Below are 22,447 nucleotides of genomic sequence, written 5' to 3' on the forward strand. Positions count from 1 at the left end.
AAAAGAGGAAATCAAGCATGTTTTCTTGTCTAAGTATGCTGATTCATGTGCGCTCCTGTATCCAAATGTTCTTCAGAAACCCACCGAGCATTTTGTACATGTTGAGGTTATTGGATAGTAAACATTTCTATCCCTTTCCTTTTTGGTTGTCTCAGATATTTAAGCCATTGTTTGTACAGCTACATAGGGATATCATGCTTCAAATATATGACTTTATGGTCGGCAGCTTCAATCACTTTTGCAAACACTCTGGGCACTCTGGAAGGGTTCATGATCTTCACTTCATTTTACTAACAACTTTGTGATATGAAACTTAGTTTAAAGTCCTAGTCCTTACTTCTTCACGTACCTCATTCAACGTCATAGTCTGAAAGATCAGATATATCATTGCTAATATGGTGGTTGTGGCAAATACTAACCGTGCTAAATCTATCCTAAATGCGAGCAACCCATTGTACGTTCCTTTCTTTCCTCTTTCCTTCTTTATAATGTATGGTTTTATTCTCCCATTATTCTCCCTCCATTCACACTCCCTTTGTCTGTGTAATTTCCCCACCTACTCTTTGTGTCTGCACCCTCTTCTTGCCCCATCTCTATACGCTTTCCACAGTGGCTGTTCATGTATTTGTTTCTTCTGATGCAAGTCTCTGTCTCGGTGTCTCTTACAACGCACCACCAATCTCTGCCCCTTCCCTAGTCCGCCCATTGTGAAGCATTACAGAAGTAGAATCATTTTATTTTATTTAGAAAGTTTTATATAGCGCGAACATGACCACAGAGGGTATCAGAGCGCTTTACAGTTTATACATCAAGAAGGGTAGAAGCAAGCAAAACAGAATCGAAAAAGCAAACAATTCACAGTCTTATAATGTCTAACATTCTCGTGAGCCAGGCAGCTGGGCCACAAATCAGCAGCTATGGGCCTAGAATCAAATGGAGAAGCCAGACTGGGGCAAACATGTCTTCATTAGGAGCCCTTTGACTTCTTTTTTTAAGAGGACCGTGGAAGGGTTCACCCTGACTTCAGGGGGAAGGGAGTTCCAGATCCTCGGAGCCATACCTGAGAAGGCTCGATAGTAGTCTTTATTTTCTTGAATTTTTGTGGTTTGAGCAATATGGTGCTGGCACTTCTGGAGGCTCTTGAACCACATGAGAGCTCCAGTATCTGAGCGAAGAACAGCGGAGTCTTGAAGTGGACGGCTATCTGTGCCATACATGCAATTTTTAACTGTATCCGAGCTTCATATGGAAGCCAATCATTAAGTAGTGGTCTTTCTTATTAATGGAATTGCTTACCAAAATGCTGGGCTTTGGTGTTTACAAACTGTTACTCATCAGTAGTGGTGCTTGGACACAGAGGCAGACCTAGAGTAGTTTGGTGAGGTGGTCTGGGTGGCCAAGTGAATGAAGACTGGAACAATGAGGATCAGTAAGATGAGAAGGAGACCTGGTTCTACAGCAGGAGCAAATAGGAAGCATGCTAGGGATAGAGAAGTGAAAAAGGCGCACTGGGTCATAAACAGTTTAGCAAATATAAGTTTACATTTGCTTTAGGCTCCACCAGAAGTTCACTTATAAATACACTGAAAATAATTGCTTCTATGACTCATCTTTTTTGGTACATCACTGGTCCCACCCTCCCTTCACAAGAGATAATCTACTCAGCCACATTCTCTGTCTACAGCTACTTCGCATAATGAACAATCTCTGTTTCGTTGCTTTACATTACTGTCTCCAATGTGTGAATTTCTTGAAAATGTGTAATAGTCATTTGTTTGAATAAATTATTCCTGTAACGCAGCTGCCCAAAATGACTACAAAAGGAATGTCAATTTATTGACGCAGTTTATTCCTCTTGAAGTCTTAGATCAAGTTCTTTCTGTCTTCCAAATTTAATTTTATATGTTACAGGTGTTTTTCTTTTTAATCAGCACAGATTGTTTGTGCTCGAAGAATCTTCTGTAAAGTTATTTTAGAGACCTGCCTTATGGTTCTATGGTTTGTGGTATGAAAGACAGACGGTTCAGGTGTAGTTTATTCAAAGGAAGTCAGCGAGATCTAAAGTAACAGTTTTGATTAAAGAGGAGAGGTTCACACAGTAGTTTCAGTAATATGACAGCATTTTGAAATGTCCAGTATGTGTGCCTAAAATATCTTTTGGAAGAATGTGTTTAGGGTGTGACTGCTGCTTTAAATTGAGGAATAGTAATCGTTAAGCACGAGTTCAGCTAATTTAAATTGCTGGGAAAGATTAAAAATGTTTAAGCAAAGCAGTATTAAAGTGGGTGGAAAATAGCTTTTGAAGTTTAGACTGCCCACGTCCTTCAAACTCTACAGAATAAATGTTGATTACTTGCCAAAATGTTTTAGGAAGAAAAAAGGCTTCTTTATTATCCTTTGCTCCACAAAAAATGCAGGCTTGAAAGTTTGACAACAATCCAAGTCTAATGATTACAGTGGAAAATGGTAAGAGGCGATGTGAAAAGAGGTGTTTAGTTTGAGCAATTCAGGTTTTGTGTCTGCCAAAAAACATGAAGACGAGCTCTCTTTTTTTCTTGTTTTCGTGAAGAGATGTTGCAGCAACACAATCTACCGAGCAGTGTTGAGGGGAGAGAACTTGAACCTAAATGGGAAACAGATGAAAAACGACTGGAATTTAACAGGGAACAAACTAAGTTATTACCTATGGTTTTAAAGACAGAAGAAGAGTACTGCCTTTTGACTTCGGGTATTTTTTTAAAGAAACTAACCATTGTACTCAGTGGCACTCTGCATTCTACTTAATGTTATTTTTGTATCATTAGGTAAGCCATACAACTGTTAAACATTTTAAAATCCTATACCCTTTTCCCCAGTGGAGTGCTTTGAAATACCTGCTATTTGGAAAGTATGGGGGGATTAGAAAATTAAAATGTAAGCACATAATAAAAATTTGTGAAATATAAACTGTGCATTTATACATCTCTATCGCAAAGGTGTTTTAGAAGAAGTTAGTGCTGTGATTTGCAATTTATTTGCAGACATCTTTCATTTACTTTAATCAAATCTTGTCTTTTTTCACTTTAATTTCTAAGGAGCTTCCACAGAAATTCTTAAAGATGGACACAAACTCTTGGGCTTTGCATGGGATCAGCTCCTAACAAATAATAAAGTACAAAATCATATATGAAGTGATGGAAGGGAAGCAACTTGATGTTCATTATTTGCCATGCCTTATAGAAGGCGCTTTGAGGAAATCTAGAAAAACAAAGATTTAAATAATGAAAGAAAAAACTCCCTACTTCCAAACACATTTCTTATTCTACAATTCACAATGAAGTTCTGTGACTATGTCAAGTGATGGGACAACAGAGCAAATGTTTCTATACCCATGCAAACCCTTGAAGTGCTGCCAGAATACAATCATGTATGGGAATGGGGCAATATATGCCAATGTGGTATGTCACCCTCCTACCAGCTCAACTCACAAGTAGACTACACAATGCTATACCATCGAGTATAGATGCTCTGCATAAAGAGGTTGTGTTTAGGTCCTGCAGAAAAGTACTACATTACCTTTCAGAGGTGAGTACTTCTAGTGCAGGTAAATTCTGTTGCTGCATAAAACTTAAGTGTAATGTATTTAAAATTTGAAGATTATGGGGCATGTCTAGTATATTGTAGCGATGCCGGTCAATTTTGTATTGCTTATGAGCTATTATGTAGTGATTTAGGAATTTTTGCTGTGACAATTGCCTCGATGGCCGATGCAAAACCCACATTTGCTGCGACAGTTTGTAGCAGTTGTTCAATACTAAGGTCAGTTCAAAGTTGTTAAAAATTCTCCACCACAACTGCCAAATTCCCCAGCACTGGTGCAATTTGCATGATAAGGCGCGTAATGTTTCATAAAGTACAAGTGGCACATATGTATGATGTGGGCAAATGATTTGGAGTGAAAAACTAAGAACATGAACCGCTGTAATAAGAATACCTGCTCTATTTTCCTGGTATGAATTTCTTCTGATATGGTGGCACCTAACTAAATGTGTACTGTGCTCATGCGTAGGCTAAAGATCTTTCACAGTCATATGTTCAAACTGCTTTATTGAACGATCTTTCAATTCACGTTTTTCTTTTGGGGGAAATAAAAACATGCAAAGCAGCAATTGGATTATAATTTGCAGACATGATGTATTATTTTGAATGTATTTTTCGGCATATTTTTGCACTTATTTTCAAAGAGCTGAAACATATGCGGATTGCAAAATGCAAAGGGCTAATGATTTTGATTTGATATTTTGGTCACTTTGCACAATAATGTCCCATAGTATTAGGCCCTTGTACCTAGTGGCTTCTATCTGAATTAGATGGCCTTTGAATATGTTTCCACTGTGCATATGAGGATATATCTGATAGTCCAACTGCAAGGCGTTAAATAAATCCATTGCAAATGTTTGCATTAAGTAGACATTATTGAGGTTATCCCTGTGTGGAGTTATTTCTAGGCGATATCTAAGATAATAGCAAGTAGAGACTTGGCAAGGTAACATCAGTGTGGAGCACAACTGTGTCTTTTGTTTGTGTTTTTTCAGAATGTGATCATTTTGTGATAGATTTCTTTATTGAGTTGATTTAGCAATGCCCTTCATAATGATATGTTCTTATTTAAAATATTATAAGGCAAGTTACAGGATTCTTGCAAAAAAAAATGTGGCTACTTTTTGGAGTAAAAAATATTTGGTTGTGTTGAATGCCTATTACTTCAAATCAGAATTGGGTCGCAAGAGAGCATTTTAGTAGTTTATTTTTATGTTTTTTAGTGGCTTATAACATACATAAATATACAAAACAATGTCTGCGTCCATTACATATTGGTACATCAATTATATATATTCACTTACACATCAACTGCTTTTTCATTTGCCGACTGTGCGGCAGATGTCTCGTGTGTGTGCATGTTTCAAGTGCATTATTCATTGTCTCTGAATTCTACCTACTGTGCAAAATGCCTCCTCATTTTATTCCAGCGATTTAATTGCTGCTCCTCAAATTAACGGAGTCTACTAGAGCCCGCGATGTTTAGTGCTGACGCTTTCTAGCACTGTTCATATTTCTCTTATGAATATATGAACAGTATTTAAAGATCTCAGCACACCAGAGACTTCCTGCTCCGCAGGGGTGGCAGTCTGCAATGACACAGCTTCGAGCATTTTTCACAGACAAGAGGCAAATCGTTGCCGCCTGAAGGGGAAGTATGATTTTCAACAGCTTGAAGTGAGCTCATTTGTGACTGCCTCTTCATTTTCTCTGTTATTTTGGGATAAAATTATCTCATATACTGTTGCCAAGAGAGGTCAAGCGTTCTTGTTTGCCGGTTGATTTGCAGCACTGAAAAAATGTTGCGTTAGTTTTATTAAGGTTGCTGTTTACAATCATTTTACAGCCACAAGTGCTTAATATGATAAGCTCCCCAAATTTGCAAACTGTTGGTAAGATCCTGTATGGTAATTCCACATAGTGCAACCCTTGGGAGGCAAGTGAGGTCTGAGAGTGGGTTCCAAAGAATTGGTACAAAATGGCTTCCTGCTATAATACTATATGAGTATGCTAATTTATTAACCTCAAGACCTTGGCGTTGGTAGGAATTGAAAACTATGCAAGCCGGTTAGCCCGGCATTGATGTCACTGGCCGTGGTGATAATGGGTAAAAGTTGACTGAAAAGGCTGTGGATGGAGGAGGTTGACCAGACTACATAAAACAGGCTTTTTTAAAAGATATGTGTCACTCAACACCCTGAAAGCAGTAGTTGGTTGCAAGTAGCATAGGTTGGTAGCTGCCTCTCCTGAGTTCATGTGGCATCCACCATGTGATGTGCTTGTTGCATGCATTTTGTTACGACTTGCTTGCTGGAGAACTTTTGTCTCTGTTTCAGCAATGGTACACCAGCTCGATGAATGTCGTGTGCACCTGGCTGACGGATCGGATGGACCTACAGCTACACATCTATCAATTAAAAACCCTCATTAGGGTAGTTAAGGTAATACTTATTTCTCCACAGTTTATATATGCTGTCTCTCAAATATACCTTCATCAGAAAAAATGGGGTACTTATATTATGTGTTTTTTTATTGAACTGTCTGCAAAAACACAGTGCTCAAGATAAACTAATAAAAGAGATTGGGTGAGAGGGAGACTGCAGTACACCACATAATCATATTAACAAATAGGAGGAAACAAGATGTTTTTTAATGCCCGCCAAGTTGACACCGTAAGGCTTATTGTTATTGCACAACACTCATCATGCATATATTGTTCTTACATTAAGGGAAGTTTTTGCACTAGCTACCTTTTTGCTACAGATGGGTGCTCTAATAGAATACTGAGTTTTAATGTTCACCTAAAAACCATAAATTCCAGAATATTAACCACCACAAAATTGCCAAGGTAATTATATATAGGTAAATATAGATTTGCAATTCTTTACTCCACATCTATGTACCTTTACAAAGTATATATTGCCTAAGTACGTAGATGGGGAATTAAGTATATTAAATCTCTACATATCTTTATAACCTCACCTTAACTACTTAATTGTCATCGATTTCCTGGAGTCAATAATATGTAATTTGATATTTTTGACTTTGATATTCTGATATACAGCCCTAAAAATATGTGTTGTGATATTGACATACCACCAGATCCAAATATATACCTTCTAAATGCTCTGTCTTTTTAGGAAAGCCTTGTTCTTTTATTAAATAGCATGTTTCCATGTGAAGGAAAACGAAGCAGCATGTTGATGATTGCTGTTTTTCCCCTCCAAGCTACTTATATTTAAATCTGTTCTGTGATCATTATAGAAATGCAAATCAATATTGTTCTCGTAGTTAATTGAAGTAGTACATTTTACAATGGGTGAATACAGAGAGCTAGAAGAGATCACAAAGGCGAGATAACATACCCTAAAAGGACATTTGTATCCCTGTGTGTGCGTGTCTTGGGCTAATGATAATTATTTCAGTGTGAAATCACAGGGCTTTGCGTGATGCGCAGTAGGGAGCTAAACAGGTTTGTGATCATTTAAACTTATAATTTGCTGCTTTTATAATACTTTTAAAATGTTTATACTAGGTTATAGAAACAGCAAGTACACTACCTAGGAAATGTAACGCATGTTATTCTATATATATTTACAGTTGCCACAAACACAGCATGTCTGAAATTGCTGTTTAATTCATTATACAGTTTCTTCTGTATTTACTTTTAGAAAAGGACTTTCTTTTAATTATTTCAGTCGTAAAATACATCCATTTTACGAAGAGAAATCCGATCCATTAATTCAACCAAAGGTTAGACATGCGAGAACCGTGAAATACATAGAAGGCAGACAAAAAACAAAAGAAAGATAAGGCAGATCAAAAACTTGATGGCTAGAGGTTCCATTGATATTTGTGCGAGATTAAGATAACATTAATAACTGATACAGAGTATTACCTAGAATCTAGTGCGTGTGTTTGTGTGTGTGTGTATTGTGTATATATGCACTGCTCCATAAGATATTGATTTCTTAAATTCCTGCAGATATCAACTAGCTCTCATGTTATTAGATGTTAACCTGTGTTTATCTCATATATTCCACATTTTGCCATCAAAAAGGCTCAACATTATGAAAAATAAAATTTAGCTGATTTCACTTATGTAGAGAATATGAGATGGAGGTGGCTCGCGGGAGGGCGAGTGTCCTGTGTGACCCTTCCCCTGCACTTCCAGGATGGCAAGAGCTGTGCATCAGCAGAGCCCTCCGGATGCAGCGGAAGTGACCCCGAATAAGCGAACGACGTGCATGAAACCATCTCCTAGCATCCCCGTTGAGTCTTCAGCGAGAATGTGATTGGCAGTGGGGGGCCGGAAGGCCCGTTTGCGTCGCCACCTGCGCGCCAGAAGGTGCGAGGACTATGATGACACACAAGAGGTGGGAGAGGATGAGTGGTCATATTGCCATTCAGCAAGTGGATCCTGCAAACTGCAGGTAGCCTACAGCAGCTATGGCTTCAGGGAACCGTGAGGGTTTAACTATGATTTCAAGATGTTTTGCTTTTTTCCAAAGTGGTAGTAGGAGGCCTGAAAGAAGAGCATCCTTTCCAGCTTAGTTATGTGCTTTCAGCTTGATCTCTTCTTTGGAAGGTACCGTTTATAACATTGGTGCTATCCCTTTGATATTCTTAGTACAGATGGCATTGCTGCTGGATATTGTGAAGTGGTGCAGAATAGGGGAGTAAACCCACATATGTGTAATAAAAGGAGAAATTGTTTTGATGACCGAGTTGACTCTCAGACTCGCAGAGTGGCAAGCATTCAAATAACAATGCCAGTGACATTAGGCATGGGTGAAATGCTGCACCAGGTGGTGACAGACTGTGCTCTCAGAGGAAGTCATTTTAGGGCCCCTGGAGTCTCTTAAACACATCAAGCTAAGGGTTTAAAGTTGCTCATTTTGTAATACATAATGGCTTTCTCTTTATTACACTTGACTCTCTGGATAAACAAGCAGTCCAGGACTTAATTTAAGAACATAAGGGCGGTGAATAGGAAGAATCAAGGTACAGTGGAAAAAGACTTTGCCTAATCACAACAATAACAGATTTTTTGGTTGTTACAACATTTGGAAAAAATGCATATCCTAAAATCTAGTAGGATGTTGAGAGTTCTGCCTGGAGTACAGAGCTATATTTCTCCTTCCAACTCCCCCCGTGTTGGACAGGTTAAGACAGTCTACTTCAAATTAATTTAAGCACCAACATCCAATACTCGTCTAGGAAAATGTGCTTGGCAGTAGAGTTTTTGTGTCTGACAGGCACCCCTCCTTCAAAGAAAGTGTGAATCTCTCTTATTACTATTGCACATGTTAGTAAATCTAGTAATGCATCCAGACCAGTTCCTCTCCATTCCATTATCATTAGCTGACTTAATTCTCAGCTCTCACCTACAGACAGCCAGGCAAAAGACCCATGGAAGCCAATCTAAATTTAGTGTGGGCTTTGGGTTTGCCCCTTGCTCATGATTACATAGCATTCTTTTAAGACCCAGTTACTTACTCTTGATTCAATGACTTTTCTCCTTATTCTTGTGTTTGACCTGACCATGGAGCATTACGACCTCACTGTGTTTTGACTGGATAAGTTGAATATTTCCACTAATGATGTCAGGACTTTCCTTTTTTTTCTAATTAAATATTTTTATTTCATCACCAACATTTATTATACATACATTTCATGTGGTTTTTCCACGGATGGAGAAAATGAATATCATACTATATTGCATAATATAAGAGAGATAAGAAATTTGAAAAGAAAAGAGCATCTTATCATCATATTGAGTTGAAAAAACACCTTTATACCTACATTCTCTGCTAAATTATCAGCTATGATCTAGTACCGCGTCTTTCCTCCTTCCATCTATAAATCGGGGCCCAGACTGGGGAGTTTTTTTGCTCTTCGGACCTTTTTTCACACACACCCTTTTCTAAATTGAAGATAGCTAATAGCCTCCCTAACCATTGCTGAAAAGTAAGGGCCAGAGGATCCCACCATGCCGATGATATACAAATTCTGACCACTGCCATACCCAGAAATAGAAAAAATTGATGTTCCTCCAGTATTTCATTATTACTAACCCCTAGTAGCCTTAGTTCTTTATTTTCAGCGATTGGTCTAGAATCTTTTCTATTTCCCTTATCAGAATTTCTAACCTGGGACACGTTGCGAACATATGTACTTGGTTGGCTTCAGTACTGCTACAGCAGGGGCAAATGATCCCAACTAGACCCCCCCCCCATTGAGCTATTTTTGCTAGGGTGTAGTCTAATGCAAACAGTGTTGTGCTTGTAGTCCGGCTGAGCACAAGATGGTCCTTCCAAGTTCCAGGGAGTCTAAAAAGCTACCATGATCTATACCTAGTTTTTCTCCCACTTTGCTCCTTGCTTTTCAAGGTCGTTTTGGCTGTACTGGGATAGTTTTAAATACATTTTCTTAATGGTACAGCCTATGTTGTCCCTAACGACCTCCATTATCCTATTTTTACTGCAGCCCTTTATCCCTTAGCTTCGTATTTGCAGGTACTTAAAAAAACATTCCTATGAATTCCAAATTTAGTTTGGATATCACTAAATGGCAGAAACCCATTTGAATCCATAAGATCCCCTACCACTCAACTACCTAGGTCCTCCCATCTTGCCATAATATTATCCTGAAAAATTCCTGGGAACAAGGAGTTCCTAAAAAGTTGAGTGTAGAAGTTCATTCTACGAAGCCCCATGGTAAACCATAACTGAAAAGCTGTTGATAAGGTTTTAAATCTGACTTTTTTGTAATAGTTGGGATCGCTATATTTCAGAAAGCAACCCTGGGCCTCGTTTCTGAGTAGTAGTTCATAAATGTCTGGTGACCAAATTTGAATCCATTGGTCTTTTGCCTTCCATCCCATCAACCGCCACATGTATTGTAAAGCTTCGGCCCGATAATAAAGTCTAAGATTAGGCACCCCCCCTCCACCTCTCTCTCTTGCAAGTGTCAATATTTTTAATGCTCTCCTAGTGTTTCTATGTGCCCAGATAAATCTATAAAACATATTCTCCAACCCCTTATGCTTTTCAAATTCCAGGCATAAGGCCCTAAAGAGATATAAAATCTTGGGCAAAAAGATAATTTTAATTATATTGCACCTGCCGACAAAGAAAGCTGGAGATTGTGTTGCTTGTTAAAGTCCCTTCTTCCTTTCTAAATAGCTGGAGCTATGTTTAGCTATATTTGATCAAGCTCTGAGGTGATATTTATCCTTAAATAGGTGACTGCCTGGGTCACCCGTTGATCCTCCAAATCAATTAAGTCATTTATAACTATCTGTGTTTTTTTTCTGGTTGAGAAAATACCGTGAGATCTTCCAGAATGTCAGAGCTTCCTCCTCTATTAGTGCAAGTGCTGCTTGGGGTTCAGGTGTGACAACTGACAGATCATCGGCATATGCGATGATTTTGGTTTCTTGTTCCTGAAATTCGTAGGTTTGATGCTTCTGTTTGCATCAATTCTGTGGTTCAGGGGGTCGATATATAGTGCAAAGAGTAAGGGGGAACATGAACACCCCTGCCTAGTCCCCCTTGTTATCCATATCGGATCTGTGTGCCCTCCATTAACTCTTAATCGTGCCACTGGGGTCCTATATAAGCCCAGAATTGCATTACTTAAGCCCTTCTTATACAAAATTGTTTGAGGGCGCCCCACAGATAATCCCCGAAGACCCTCGGCATCCAATAGAATCAATGCCATAGGGTCTCCTGAGACAACTGCTGCATCAAACAGTGTTATCACCATTCAGATATGTTCTGTAGTACCTCTGCCAGTTATGAACCCATGCTATTGAGGGTGAATCACCTTACCAATAATTAAGATTAGTCGTGATGCAAATGCCTTTTATTATACTTTCACATCGCTGTTCATGAGGGTAATGGGTCTTTAAGAGCCTGCCTCCCGAGGGGGCTTGCCTTTTTTTAAAAAGACTGCAATTATGACCTGAGCCCAATAATCTGGAACAGAGTTTGCTATCTGATCTGTCTAAGTGTTTTGATCAGATCGAGACCTAAGACAGTGAAAAAGGTTTTATAGACCTTAAGGGGGATTTGGTCAGGTCCCACTGCCTTGCCAGAAGGGAGGCCATTCAGTGCGCCATATAATTCTTCCTCTGATAAGCAAGACTCCAATGTTTCTGCATCTTCAGAAGTGAATTGTTCTAATTGAACACCTTCAAGATATTCTCTTATTGAGTTCTGTTCAGCATTCTGTTCCTCCTGGTATAATTTCCTATAATATTTATAGAATTCCTCCTGTATACCTGAAGAGTCTATCACTAGATTTCCCCCTTCATCTTTGATCTCATGGATGTCTCCCATCACCCTTTGTTACCTTGAATGTATGCCAGCATATGTTCTACATGTTCATTGAACTCATAGCACCCCTGTCGCCATACCAGACATTTCGCTGCTGCTTTGGAGGTCGAGATATCCCCAATTTATGCTTTTGTTAAGGCTAGTTTATATGTTATGCTTTCTAGGGGTGTGCCCAAAGCTATATCTCCTATCAGTTCTTCTTCAATGCCTGCCAAAGCTTCATATAGGGTTTTTATCTACCCAAGTTCATTCTTCCAATATAGCACACTATAGCTAAGTGTTTCCCCCTTACCACTGCCTTAAACGCGTCCCAGACCACCCCACTACTTGCACTTGCTTATTGATTTAAAAAAACTCCTTAATCCAACTGTTCATATGTGGGTTGTATCTCGGATCTTTCAACAAATCTCTCTCAAAAGTCCAGTTTATCTCTTTCCTTTCCACCCCTATAATGTTGACGGTCAATACCAGGGAGTTATGGTCCGACATAACTCAGGGGTATTTTTCTATGCTGCAGCAAGGGACCAATTGCCGTGAGGTAAAAAACAGTCTCTAATCATGCTACTACTTTGTGTGGGGCAGAGAAATATGTGCACCCAGAGTCATTGGGTTTCAGCAGCGGCCATATATCTACTAGCCCGTTATCTTGAGTTAAAGATAGAAGGGCTCTGTAAACCTTGCTTTTCCAACCTTTTTATTTACCACTATATGCCCACAGTATCCCACAGAAACGGTTATTATTCAGGTCCCCAAATAGTATACTTGGTGATGGCCATAATACTAGCTCGGCATTCAAAAACTCAGCACCTTAGCTTATCAACCTGAGATTTCTTGAATATTATGTCTCTCCTCCGAGATAAAATAGCAACCCCTCTCATCCTGGCTCCCTGTGTGGTATTAATAGTAATATTATACCCCAGCTGTCTTATTAGTTTACTCCTTGTGCCCTCAATGTCAGCTCGAAGCATTTTCAGATTTATTGGTACTTTTTGCCTCTTGCTACGATCATTCAGACCGCAGATATTTACAGTTGCAATTTGAATGCTCATCATCTATTGTCTATAAGAGACCTTCCTGTAGACATAACCAACACACATAGTGTATTAACCCAGTTTCCTTCAGAAAAAACCATCTTCGCCTTACATTTCCAATTTCTGTGGTACACCTCACATTCCCTTTTTACCCCCTCACTTTCCTGCCCCCAAAATCCTCCCCTACCCAGCCCTTCCCCTCGATCCCACTTCCCCCTCTCCCCACCTCGCCAACCGCCGCCCCCCCTTATACGAGCAAGTAGGTAACCATTTACCTTTGTGATGCCTCCTGCTCTACCCGCCTCGAGATACCCCTGTGAACTGGCCCCTAAGCAAACAAATGGTCTAAAAAGCCCCCCCAGTGATTAAAAAAGATTTACAATCTATATCATGACCAAGGGATGTAACAATCCTCATCCTTTATAGCCCCATCACCCCACTCTCCTCAATATGCATGTGACCATAGTCCTGCCCACTCATGCTCACTCAGAACGTTAAGGTCCATTCTGTTCCTGTCTTTTTGGAGCCGCACCTTCTTTCATTTCCTGGAGCTTCCTCAAGAAGTATTGGGCCTTAATTTCTGATGTTAACATCCGCACCCTTCCGTTGCGTATAACCCTATGTTGCACTGGGGTTACTAGATACACTTCACAGCCTAGTGCCTGGAATGATGATATTAGCTGGCATAGTCTCCACCTCCTTTCTACAGTAGTGTGGCAGAAATCCGGTTGTACAAAAAAGGTATGGCCATTAAAAGAGCGTTTAGCATCTAGTCTTGCTTTGTCTGATATAGCTTTCCAAAGGAGGACATTCCCAAAGAAGACCAGAACCGCCCTAGGACGTTCAAATTGCCCTGATGTGTTGTTTTTCTTTTGAGTCAAGGGGAAACGATGTGCCCGCTGTACCTCGACATCCCAATTCCAGTATGATAGTTAGAAGAAAGCACCCTTTAGAAGGCCTACAATAAATGTCCTCATATGATTGCCCTCAATGTTCTCCACTAGCTCGAAGAATATGAGATTATTTCGGCATTGCCGATTCTCGAAGTCTTCGAGCTTCCACATTACGTCCTATTCCTGTTTGTCCTGCAGCCTCTTATGTATATGTAGCTTCTCAACTTCTTCTTCCAGGGCTACTGTCCTTTCCTCGACGTGGGTCACCCTTTCTATCATTTCCAAGCACATTTTGCTCACTTTACGGATTGCCCCTAGTAGTGTTTTTGTGGCCTTGTGTGCTCTGCAAATTTCTTGTCGGGCTTCCCCTTGCATCTGCTTAAGTGTGGCATATACAAGACCAATCAAGGGCAGGACTTTCAGATCAATAGGATCAGTCTGAGATGTAATTTGATCGCCTATCTCCTCATTGTAGACCTTTCTGGTAGCAGAGTAGTCCCATCACTGTCTAGCCGTTGACCACTTGTTTTAGATCTAATCTTGTGTTTTTGAGTAGTTATTATTTCATGGTCCCTCATAACAAGAGAGCCCTCTGACCCCGATTCTTCCTCCGTAGAGGTAGAGAGCTCAGATTGGTCTGTAAGGGAATAAACCCCCCCCAGATCTGGAGAGCCCATTGGATTCTTTAGCCAAGGTCAGGATAATATACCCTGCATTGCTGCACAAACAAGAGGAGTATTTATAGCTGCATGTAATGAAAATGTATTGCTTCTTACCAGTGACACTGCGAGGGGCTCCATTTCTGACACTCCCAGGGGTCTGGAGAATCCGGAGCTGCCAATATCCTCTTCTGCAAGGTTGGGCACTGACTGGATTAAGTCTTCGCTACATGAAGTATGCACAGAGATCTGCTACAGCCATATATCCAAGGGCTGAACGTGCTGAGCAGACTGGGCGGGCAGAGCGAGTGGCTGGGCTCCGCCCGATCTCTCTATCCCAGCGAAGGCAGATGAAGCAGGGTAGGTGTTCTCACTTAGCGGAGGCGGTGGCTCAAAAGCAGTAGCATGGCAAAAGGCCTCCGCAATGAGCATCTGCCTTGCTCCTTGCTCTGCACCGATCAGTAATCATCCTGCGCTGCCTGCCACGGTTCTCTGCCCTGCTCTCCTTGATAGCGTGGGTATCCATCTCCTCCACCCTCCTAATTGAATTACCACACCATGGATTGCCTGTCTCTCGTCCTGCTGCAGCCCCAAGTGAGGCTCCTGGCATGGCTGACTTTCTCGGGGCTTCTTTCAGCACTCTGTTCGTCTTGGGGGCCATTACCGCAAACTGCACCGGCCTTCCACGAGCAGCGCTGACAACAGCAGAGGGCAACAAAAGGCCGAAATTTCAGCCGCCGCAAGCTCCGCTGTAGCCAGGAATCTGAAGATGTCATTAGGTGGGGATTCCTTTAACCATACTATAGCCCATTGTCCGGCCTTGGAGCATATACCTCAAGGCTGAGCACAGGGGCATCTCTTTCGCAGCAGTCAGTCAGCCACCATCTTAGCTCCCGACGTCAGGACTTTCCATTGAGTACATGATGGGCTATTTTTGCTGCTCTCCCCCCACACTATTTAATAAACACTGCTTCCCCAGTGCCTACTTGCCCTCCACCGGAATTCACACTCCACCCTTTTCCACTGCTGTATCGGCAGTCGGACATCTTTGAATGATTTTTAAACCATTCTAAAATGGCCACCCATGCAGGCCTATGCATGCACTCCTGTGCTTGCACTTGTTTGCATTAAGAAAAAACATTCTGGGATGACTACCAGGAGTGCATACACATGTTTGTGTATGCATACACATGCACACGCATGCGCATGCACGATGGCCATCCTAGAATGCTTTTTCTGAAGCTGCATACATAAAACATATCCATTCCAAGATAGCAGACTATGTATACATGGATACAACATCTGGGAATAAATAGAGTAATGCAAAGCCACTAGATCTGCACCTATTTGCTTTGAAGGCTGTGAATGAATGTGACAAGAGAATAGGGTTTTCTTGGCAGAGTTGAGACAAAGTTGTGAACAGTCTTTCATTCTAGTAAGCATTTCGTTACGCTGCCATGGTGAATTGAGTACACAGCATCCAATGTCCCAAATTCCAAAAAGATATAAATATAAAGCTTAAAATGATTGCAGATTTGATTGTTTCAAGTCAAATTATATTTACAAGATAATTGATTACCTCTTTTCCCCTTAGCTCCCACATTAAAGGTGCCCTTCTTTGCACCCGACCAAGAGGCCCTTGGGTGTCATTAAAAACTATGGGCGGATCATTGCCAAATACTGAAGGAGTTCGGGCTTAAACTCACCTCACATTTATGATCCATACTCAAGTCATGTGATCTACCACATTATTTCACTAATTTCTAAGGTAGTACTTAACTCCACACTAGATTTTACATTCAAGTTTAGTACAATACCCTCCACCACTTTACTCATTAAAGTTTTTAAATTAGAACATTAGAATGTTGAGAGTTCTATTGAAGGCAATTGAATGGCTTGGGGTCAATAATGGCTGGTATATGCCTTCTGCTTCCACATTCCAATGTTTGTATTCCTACTTCTCTTTTTTAATTTAGAAAATTCTACACTCGATGAGGGGTATATTCAAATAGCCCTTTTTCTCCAGCTATAACGTTCGATAAGTTGGGTTCAGGGCATTTAACAAGTATTAGAACATTGGAATGTTGGTAGCTCCATTGAAAACAATGGAGTGCTCCGGGCTTATAATGGCTGGTATAAACCCGGAGCACCAACATTCCAATGTGTCTTGTTCACAGCTATGGCTGTGAACAAAGACTTCAGGGAGCCTGAGGGGATTTCAATCCCCTCGCGCTCCCTGAAGGCTTTGTTTTGTTAGAACATTCTGCCCTCTAGTGGCAGAATGTTCTAATAGCCTTATAGCCCTTCGGCTCGGGCCTTTAACGCTGCAGCGGGCCTTTAACAGCCGGTATAGCCCGCTACGGCGGGCTATAAGGCTATAGTATAAGCCTTGGCAGAGGGCTAATGTTATATTATAGTACCTAGTAATTCCGAATTACACAATCCTGTTTAGTAGCCACCTTGGACCGATTAATCACCTCTGCCTTACTTCAGCAGGAGGCTGTCCATTACTTTTTTTAAGGCATGCATTTTACCACATACGTTTTGTTAATTAATTTCCATACCCTTTCCTTTCTAACCACATGCCGATTCGTTGAAAAACTGCAGCCGCAGAAACCAAACCAAAAGGCATCCTACAAAATTTATATGTGCCCATAGGTGTCACAAACGCCGTTAACTCCTGTGAAGACTCTTCCAGTTCAACCTGGTGATAGGCCGATGCTAAATCCAGCGTGGTAAAGAACTTTGCACCCTCCAAAGTCCCAATCATCTCATCTATATTAGGTAACGGGAAATGATCTACTATCACCTCCTTATTTAGAGAGCGCAAATCAATGCAAAGCCTAAGCTCTCCACTAGCCTTCTTGGCTACAACAATGGGAGCCAACCACTCTGTTGCTTCCACTGGCACAATGACACCCGAATCGACCAACCGTTCAATCTCTTTTTGCACACCAGCTTGTTCATTCAAGGGTATCCTTCTACACCTTGCCACAACCGGAATTGCTCCTTTTTTCAATCGGATGCAATGTCTGTATCCCTTGAGACAACCTAGTTTGTCTTCAAACACCTCAGGAAATTGCTCAGCAAACATCGAGCCAACATCACCCACCTGTTGTACTTGAACTTGAGGAACCATGTTAGGATTCAAAGTAACACCCAAAAGGCGTTGATGAGGCCAACCCAAAAGCGCATCACCAGATTTGGCCACATACACCTTCCCAGCAATCATTCGTCCACACAACTCAATAGTTGCTAAAAAATACCCTAACATTTTAATGGTCGCCCCACCGTATCCTTGTGGAGACACATCACTCTTGAAAAGCTTCACAGAGCTACCAAAATGCTTAATGAAGACATCTTCATTCATCATCGTCAAATGAGAACAAGAATCAAATTTGAATTCTAATTCCACACCTTCTATACTTACTGGGTGTGAAGGATGAACAGCTTCCAGAACATCCACTTGAAAGGTTACTACTTTGACCTGAGGCTGCACTTTTACTTGATCCCCTTTCCTTGCCTTACTTCTGCAACACTTTGCAACATGTCCTTTCCTACCACACGTAGAACACGTTATCTTTAAAGCAGGACAAAAGGGTGCATTAGCTAGATGACCTAGCCTCCCACACCTATAGCACGTTGCCTTATTAAAACTCCCTTGAGCGCTCTCATTACCCTGCGTTATGCTAACTTTCTCTTTTACATCTAAATCTTTTTTTACTACTTGACATACAACCTCTTCGACACTAGTATTATTTGCATTAGGTTTGTTTTTCTCCCCACTCAACTCATCAACACATTTCATCATATGTTCCACCTGTTTTGCAATAGTAATTACTTCATCTAAAGGTGGCTCATCCTTCAGCCAAAGTTCTTTCCTTATGTTATCATGAGCACATTTCAAAACAAACTGGTCTCTTATCCTTTCTTCCGTAGCACCCCCAAACTTGCATGAAGATGCTAACTTTCTTAAAGCAGAAAGAAATTCCTCCACAGACTCATCCTTTTTTTGTTCACGCAGTCCAAAATGATACCTCTCCATGATAGTACTTAGACGTGGAAGATAATGCCGATCTAACTGTTCCATACAAATCTCATATTCATTCAAGTTTCTCTGTTCTGCAACAGTAAGGTCAGGTAAATGTTCCAGAACCTCCTGACCTTCTCCACCTAAACAATGCAGTAAGAGAGAATGCTTACGTTCCGCACTTAGATTAGTTCCACAAACTCTGGCGTAGTTCACGAATATTTTCTTCCACTTTTGCCATTTAATACTTGGTTCACCCGGACTTGACAAAAAAAATGGGGGTTGTGTAACGTTCTGCATGTTAAATTACCTTTTTTTTTAGTGCCTAAAAAAAAAACTTAAACCACTTCCAACAGATACCAGCGTTGAAAAAAAAATAATTAATTAGGTATGCTGACTTCTGCAAATGGCCAATAAAATATAAATAAAGTAATGTTTTAAAAAAAAAAAAAAATAGTATATGTAGCCCACCTTTCAAAAATATAATTGCATGTAACACTCCTCCACAAGAAAATGCCACACTGAAGAATCTCGCCCACTCGATCTGCGCAAACAGAGACTCTCTCCTCAATTACCAGCCTGCTCAAACCTCTGCGCAACCAGAGATTGTAAAGCGTCCTTTGTATTCTCACTGCACACGCGTGAGAGGCAGCCAACACCTTTCGAACGATACTGAAGTGTACACGCTCCTCTCACTTCGCGCATGCGTGAGAGACGCCCTTCAGAGTACTTGTTCTTTTGGCATGCGCAAACAAAGCGGTGAGCGTCACTGGAACGCAGATGAGGTTCTTTACAAGCCTCCTTGAACAGACGACGTCACTGGTTGCCGCGCCCCCTTGAAGAACAATGGCACATCGTCACTGGAACGCAAACCAATCCGTTACTACTCCGTCACTGAAGCGCTTGTAACAGACGAAGTCCGCCAGCACTTCACACCCCTAATCCTGTTTAGATTAGCCCTCGGGGTATCGTCAAAAGACGTCGGACGAGAAATCTCCTCCTCACGATCGTCAAAGAAGAAGCAAAGCAAGAGTTCACTGCGATGAAACGGATGTGCTGCACACAAAGATCTGCAGGTATGAATCGAATTCTCTGGATGTTGAGGTGATGTTCCTTTATGATCCCACGATCGTCGCCAATGTAAAGTTGTCACTTCACCGGAAGAAAGCCTCTTCAAACGCGTAGTCTGTATCAAGTTAGGATTTAATCACCTCAGCCATCAACAAGTAGATACCAACTGCCCCCCAACAGAATTCTCACTTGTTACACAAATAACATTCTAATTAGAATTAACACAGACTAATAATTCCTAAACCTTAAAGTGACAATGTCACAGTTAATTTGATCGTTTCTCGCGATCAAAGGAAGAAAACTTTGTGTTTTCCTTTGAAGAAGTCGATAGCCATAAATGTATGCACCTCAATATTCCAAATGGGGAACCAGTAAAAATCTCCACTCCATTAACACTAAGCATTTCTATCTGTATTTTCTTTTACATGAGCAATGGTTGTTTTTGCACTTCTTTTGGCACAATTTGCACTTGAAAAGATTTGTAAATAACCCCTTTAGGCTGTATTCCAGCGAAGACACTGTTTTTCAAACGTGACTTCCTAAATCTCATCTCCTGCTGTGAATATGGATAATTTACATACCGACTATAGAGGGACATAATTATTCACATGGGTTCCACTCTGTACAACTACGAATAACTAGAAAGCAGCAATTTAATTCATAGGGTATTTATGCATTATATTTTAAACATCTGTCCAGTGTAAACAAAACGTTTTTTAAAAATAAATAACTTGTGGTACTCTGAAGTCAAGTAGTGCATAATGAAGAATTCTTCCGTGTAGAGAATGTCCACGTTGACACCAACTTCACTATAAAACAAAGCAATACAAATTTCCAATGGCCTAAACATGATCAGTTCAAGTGCCAGTGTGCTTGGGAGAGTTAGTATGTCGCAAGGAACAGATTAGGGAAAGATAATGGTTTGGCATATGCTAGCTATGTGGATCACACTTTATAGAAGCATAATGCTGTGGGCAATGATGTGGCCCAATATATAACATTTGAGCTTCCAGATGGACCAAATAAGGCTGTGCTCGAGTGTACTTCATACTAAAATCCATATGATATGGAGTGGGACATCATATACGCTATTCAGTATTCTGCCTATAGATCACTCATTGATTTGAAAAAATACATTGTTGTTATTAAACTTCATAGCAAATACAGACTGTGCTCAATAGAGACAGGGAATTTTCACTTTTTGACCATAGTATAGATGTTCCGTATTGGACTGTGCACTGTCCAATTTTGCCTATTGTCTGTGCAAGGACCAGTATTAGAGAAATGTTTCTTTCCTGTTGGTTCACGAAGTAAACAAGCATTGGCAAAGTCAACCGGCCTGGCATTGTTGCCAGCTGTTTGGCTTTATCAATGTTTTAGATTTGTTTTGTCCTTTTTTTGTGCAATATTTTTTTTTTGGGGGGGGGGGGAAGCTGCTGAGTCCTCATCAACCTGGCGCTTTAGGGATCCACTTTGTGTGTGGATGTGCTGCAGGTGAATAGGAAAAACGCTGTCACCGTCAGTGACGGTAGCCATTGGCTGAAGTGGGCTGACCCTTTGGCCCACAATGGGCTGAGCAAAAATGTGAATGACTTAACAGACCAGAGAATGAAAAGGGCTGTCGGAAAGCTCCAAAATTAAGTGTAGTATACATTTAATTTTAGTAAAATCAAAAGGTCCCAGCTAACATCAGACCTCAAAATCAGACTTACATAAGCACATCATTTTGACAACGGATTAAGTCAATTATATATAAAGTTAAACTATATGGCATAACAAAAGAAAATGATCCCTGTTAAAGAAAATATTCTGCCCAATATTAAGCATGTTTTGGACCTTCATTATTTTCCAAATGTGATAAAATATATTCTTAGTAGTATGCACATTTAGCAGCAGATTTACTAAACATTCCAGCTTGCTCTCAGGCAACACTAAGTGGCACAAAGTGCCACAATGCATTGCAAAGCACCCCAAACTACGGCAACAGATCAACTTTCATGTGGAAAAGATTTTTTGCACTTAACATTGACCCTCAAATACCTTTGCTCCATCCTCTTGCTAATGTATGACAGTGTCTTGTCTGGGGTGGAAAAACCTTAGGTTTTGATGCAAAGCCAGATTTACTAGAATAACATGATCTGGCTTTGCCTCAAATTCCAGTGCCAAAGAAAAGCAGGCAAAAGTAATGTGTCAAGTTGAATACTGCCTGATACAGCTACATGTAATGTGTGTTTTATTTAGAAGCGCGCTTCTTATATGTATGACCTCTGTGCGGGTGTCTATACATAGAAATTTGCGATGTAGGGTGTGGTTCCAGTAAAAATCCTAGGCTCAGCAATGCTGAGTCAATTTTACACCACAGCATGAGTTGCTGTGTGGTTTCAGTAATGTCAGATTTAGTGCTAGCACTGCCCAATAAATCGTCAGCAGCTAACTGATACTAAACCTGATGCTGAGTTATTTTCTGTTTGTCCGACAACACAGCCTACAAATTTTCATGCAATTCTACCTTGCAAGAAGGACAGTAAATCTGGGCCCTAATATCTTGAGAATCTTGATACCTTTGTCTTGTGTGGTCTTTTTTCTGTTCCCATAGACTAGACTACAGTTAATTTGGAAATGCCTACTGACAGTAGTTGACAGAACAAACTTTGTTAATCTGGTCTAAATACATGTGATCTATCATCCATCTTTCATATTATCAAACAGTGGGTTTAATCTTTTGTGGCAGGTGTTTCATAGTGAGCTGCAATGGATTAATATATGGTAGCAGGGTTCATATATTGAAAGGGATACAGTAATTCAGTTCCCTTCCATCTCATCACAACATCCTCCAGAAAGG

The 22,447-nt window shown here is 40.5% G+C and overlaps 1 protein-coding gene across 15 annotated transcripts in view; it reads left to right on the forward strand.

The window, feature by feature from the left end:
• CADPS (calcium dependent secretion activator) overlaps positions 1 to 22,447 on the forward strand; it is a 1,625,151-nt gene that overhangs the window by 1,591,683 nt on the left and 11,021 nt on the right. For all 15 annotated transcript variants that reach the window (XM_085624714.1, XM_085624723.1, XM_085624709.1 and 12 more), the window contains one exon: positions 5,916 to 6,020. In XM_085624714.1, the coding sequence (XP_085480840.1) occupies positions 5,916 to 6,020 (105 nt within the window). The remainder of the gene's footprint in view (positions 1 to 5,915; positions 6,021 to 22,447) is intronic.

The sequence above is a fragment of the Triturus cristatus genome, chromosome 9, assembly GCF_964204655.1.
Source record: "Triturus cristatus chromosome 9, aTriCri1.1, whole genome shotgun sequence".
NCBI classification, from domain to species: domain Eukaryota; kingdom Metazoa; phylum Chordata; class Amphibia; order Caudata; family Salamandridae; genus Triturus; species Triturus cristatus.